We start from the raw sequence: 5,000 nt of genomic DNA on the forward strand, positions 1-5,000 counted from the left end.
GTATTTTCTTCCCCTCTCTCTCTATCTCTCTCTCTCTCCCTCCATCATTCTCTCTGTATTGCTCTTGTATCTCTCTCCTGTCTCTCTGTCTATCTCATTATTTTATCTCCCTTCTCTCCCTCTCTCGCACTCTTTCTTTCTCTTTTTCTGTCTCTCTTTTTTTCTCTTTTCCTCCCTCGTTTGTCTCCCAGTGGTGTCCTGTGGGAACCCCGGCACCCCACGGAATTCTCAGATCCAGTTCCACGACGGCCTGGTGTTCTCACGTTCCATCACGTACACGTGCCGAGAGGGCTACTACTCCACGGGCCTGCTGACCCGACACTGCACTGTCAACGGAACCTGGACCGGGAACATGCCCGAGTGCACCGGTAAGGTTCTCCTTCCCCGCCCACCCTATCCCCTCAGCAAACTGGGAAATACATTGTAAAGATGATCATGACAGTATCACATTCCAATATAATATCTAGAGTTGTACTCCTGAAAATGATCACTATTGACATCAAACATCTTGGACGAAACGATCACTTAAAATCACAAAGACAAAAAGAAGATTACAATACAGACTCTAAATGCATTTCAAACATCGAAGACAAAACCACACTTCTAGACACTGAAAGAATAAATAAAGATTACAATTGCAGTCTAAATGCTTTTTGTATTACTTTACAAAAGATAGGATGTACGTTTTATTGTGCAGGTACACGCAGAAAAGGTCAGATACAGTATTCATGTCTCTGTTTGTGAGCCCTTCACCTGAAGGACATTAGAATAGCAGCTAGTGCTCACATGTTTGTTAGGAAGGTTAAGCCGAGTAAATGACATGGTGAGTGAATTACGTGGTGAGGTAATTACAATAATTGTGTGCGTGTGTGTGTATTTCTGTTTTTGTTTATTTGTATCCTTCATATTCAGTGTGTAGTGTGTCTCCTAGGGAATGTTAGCAGATGAACATGAGACCATGTGTCATTCATCAGTGTCAACCCGTTATTAAATTGCCCGACCCTTATCAATCTGTGACATGCTCAATCACAGGAAGCAGTCAACTAAGAGCCGGGCTCTTTATTAATGACACATTCACACGCCTGCTCACCTCTCTCTCTTTACCTCTCTCTCTTTCCCTCTCTCTTTTCCTCTCTCTCTCTTTCCCTTTCTGACTATTTCCCTCTATCTCTTTCCCTTTTTCTCTTTCCCTCTCTCTCTCTTTCCCTCTCTATTTCCTCCTCTAACATGCCTCTCTCTCTCTTTCCCTCTCTGACTCTTTCCCTCTCTCTTTCCTTCACTCTCTTTTTCTTTCCCTCTCTCTCTATTTCCCTCCCTGTGGTGGTTGAGGGTTTTGTTTTGTTGTATGTGTGTAATGGTGGCACAACTTTGTGAAAGAATGATTCAATGTTAAACATCTCTCTCTCTCTCTCTCTCCCTCTCTCTCTCTGTCCCTCTGTCACTCAAATTCTCTCTCTCTTTCTCTCTCTCCCTCTTGCTTTCTCTCTATCTCTCTCTCTCTCTGTTTCTTCCTCCCCCCCTATAGTAATTAACTGTGGGGATCCGGGCGTTCCTTCCAACGGTCTGAGGGTGGGAAGTGACTTCACATACAGTCACTCCGTGTCCTTCCAGTGCGCGCCGGGCTTCACCATGGACGCCGACCGCGCCTCCACCCTCCTCTGCACCAGGGACCGCACCTGGAACGGAACCAAGCCCGTCTGCAAAGGTATCAGCCCATGTTCCTCAGAGATAAGGGAGATTACACCACAGAACCGTCGGAGGACCACACATACAAAACAGAACCTCGCACCATCGCAGAAACAGAAACACTGAGATGGCGCCTCAGATACCATAGACAGGATGGGGGTTTCAAATCAGGACAACAGAACCATCAGTCCTTTAATAAACATAGTGAAGAGTCTTCTTTCACAGGCTGTCCATAAAGTTCCAAGCCGTATGCGAAGGCAAGGACAGTAGGAGAACCATCCCAGAACAGAACCCACGGTTAACACCCCGAACACCACAGAGTTTTCACAACAGAACCACAGACCCATTAGTCCCTCATTGGGTCCAGAAAAAGCTGTTAAAGTGTGTGTCCTTACAGAAGCCCCCCTCATAAAGCTTCTTTGGAGATATACAACACACTACACGCTACAAACATACATGTGCTTTATATTCTCTACAAACTTATTTACATGTGTGCTATTATCTTTACATACCAAACCCATGGAAATGGTGAAGGGTAATGTGTGTTCACTGTGTGTTAGTGTGTTTGTGTGTTTGTATGTATGTGTGTGTGTGTGTGTGTGTGTGTGTGTGTGTGTGTGTGTGTGTACGTGTGTTCCTGAGGGAATGTGTTGTTGTCCTGATAAAAGCCACTGGAAGTGTCTCAGAACCGTCAAACAGCTTGGCATGAACCGCTGAGACACACTGTGTGGTTGACACGCTAGCGCTCACACCTCCTGTTGAATACTGTTGAAAGGGCTGCGAGGAGTCCGCAGGTAGTCCTTTAATTCTGCCCAAATAAACAAACGGATGTCTAAAAAGAGACGAGTAGAGATGGTGAAGTTTAGAAGGTTACTTCTGACACTGGACTCCCCTCCTCACCCCTCCCCACAGGTGTGTTTGAACACAGTGATCATCATTAATCTCCTCTGCGGGTTAATACACCTGATGAAGGTGATCGTTTAATATGGACGCTGGAAGCATGTTAGGATGAGAGGTGAACTCTCAATGCAGTTCTCACTTCCTCTTTAGTATAATAAATTATAATGAAAAATCGCACCTTTAATTCTCCTAGGTAAACAAACAGTGCTGTAGCTCCAGATTTTTGAAAGTTTGTGAGGTACATGCAACAACTCCTCTGTTCAAACACTTTACCTTTAATTCTCCTAGGTAAACAAACAGTGCTGTAGCTCCAGATGTTGAAAGCTTGTTAGGTCACCAACTCTTGTGTTCGTTTCGTAGACTTTACCTTTAACCCTCTGTTTAACCCTCTCCAGCGATCGTGTGCGGCCCTCCCCCCAGTATCCCTAACGGTCAGGTGGTGGGCTTGGACTTCCAGTGGGGGGCCAGTATCAGCTACTCCTGTAACCAGGGTTACCAGCTCTCCCTCCCCTCCATACTCACCTGCCAGGGAGGAGGCAACTGGAGTGGGGAGAGGCCACAGTGCTTCCGTAAGTATCTCAAACACACACACACTCACTCTCTCACACACACACACAGACACACACACACTGCCACACACACACACACACACACACACTGTCTCACACACACACTGTCTCACACACACACAGACACCTACACCCACACACACACACACACAAACATACAAACAAACACTGTCTCACACACACACACACACGCACACACACAGACACACACACTGTCTCACACACACACAAGCACACACCCAGACACACACACTGTCTCACACACACACAGGCACACACGCAGACACACACACTGTCTCACACACACACACACACACACACACACACACACACACACACACACAAAAACACTGGATACAAGTCACAATTTTACATGCATGCACAGTCACACACAGGTTGCACACAAGATGTCTTTGTTGATGTGTTGTGTGTATGGGTTGTGTGTGTATGTGTTGTGCGTGTGCAGCTGTGTTCTGTGGCGACCCCGGGTTCCCTGCGCAGGGCAAGCGTGAGGACCGCGGCTTCACCTACCTCTCGGCCGTCTACTTCTCCTGCTACCCGCCCCTGGTGCTGGTGGGCTCCAAAGTACGCTACTGTCAGTACGACGGCACCTGGAGCGGCACTCAACCCTCCTGCATCGGTGAGGTCACACACACACACACACACACACACACACACACACACACACACACACACACACACACACATGTCACTCAGCTCCCACGAGACTTAACACACACCTGACCCTGTTCTCCTATGACCCAGTTCCCCCATGATCCAAAATAAATATTAACTCAGACACAACTCAACATATTAACTCAACTGACAATTATCAAGGTTTATCTGACATGTCAATTACATTTAGTTTTTCAGCACCAAATAATACAAAATAAAGACTTGATGAAAAATAACAATATTATATAATATATAAAATATTTGTAATATATTTCATGTAAAATAAATTGAAAACTCAACTAAACACGCGATCCAAATCGCATAGAATCAATCTTATGACATACTCCATGCAAATTTCAGATAATTTTATAACAAATAATAATACCTCCTAAGAACCAGTGAGAACACATGATAGGTTAACCAATTTGTTTTAAAGGAATGAGGACTTGAATCTTTAAGGAATTTAGTGTATATCTTCTGCACTTAAAAAGGGATATTTATACTGTGTAAAATATGTAGGATGTAAGTCAGTGTGCTATGAAGACCAGGCAAATGATTTCACAACAGTAGATTGTGTTTCTCTGTGTTCTGTGTTCTATGTTCCATGTTCTGTGTTCTCTGTTGTTTTAGACCCCGGTCACACTAGCTGTATAGACCCTGGAATCCCAATGTTTGGACATCAAAATAACACACAAGGCTATCAGGTAAATAATCTGTCAATTTGTATGCATAATGTGTGTGTGTCTGTACCTCTCTGCCTGTGCCACTGTGTCTGTTTATGCCTGGGTATAAGCATATACGAGTGTGTATGTGTGTGCGTGTGAGTGTGTGTGTGTGTGTGTTTGTGTGGGTGTGGGTGGGTGAGTGTGTGTGTGTGTGTGTGTGTGTTTTTCTCTCCCTTGTTTATTCATGTCTTGTTTAGCATGCTCTGTTAGACTTTCTTGTGTTAGTGCCAATGAAAGTGTCAGGCCACATTTGGTGTGATGGCAGTCTAGACTTCCTTTGTTTACTGTATGTTTATGTTGATGTTTATGTTTACACGTCTAAGCTCATGCTAGTAACAGTTGACGTTATGGTCTTGACATTTAGGCATCAATAATGCATGAACAGCACTTTGATATTAAGAAAGGGCTCACTTACCTTCATGCGTGACGGTTCCTTTATATGAGT

At 44.6% G+C, this 5,000-nt stretch overlaps 1 protein-coding gene across 1 annotated transcript in view; it reads left to right on the forward strand.

Moving 5' to 3' along the window:
- Positions 1–5,000, forward strand: part of csmd2 (CUB and Sushi multiple domains 2) — a gene marked incomplete at both ends in the record, with an annotated part of 361,116 nt that overhangs the window by 343,556 nt on the left and 12,560 nt on the right. The window contains 5 exons of the mRNA XM_080858785.1: positions 192–368; positions 1,526–1,705; positions 2,982–3,155; positions 3,622–3,795; positions 4,461–4,534. Coding sequence (XP_080714911.1) covers positions 192–368; positions 1,526–1,705; positions 2,982–3,155; positions 3,622–3,795; positions 4,461–4,534 — 779 coding nt within the window. The remainder of the gene's footprint in view (positions 1–191; positions 369–1,525; positions 1,706–2,981; positions 3,156–3,621; positions 3,796–4,460; positions 4,535–5,000) is intronic.

The sequence above is a fragment of the Sprattus sprattus genome (assembly GCF_963457725.1).
Source record: "Sprattus sprattus genome assembly, chromosome: 20".
In the NCBI taxonomy this organism is placed as follows: Eukaryota; Metazoa; Chordata; class Actinopteri; order Clupeiformes; family Clupeidae; genus Sprattus; species Sprattus sprattus.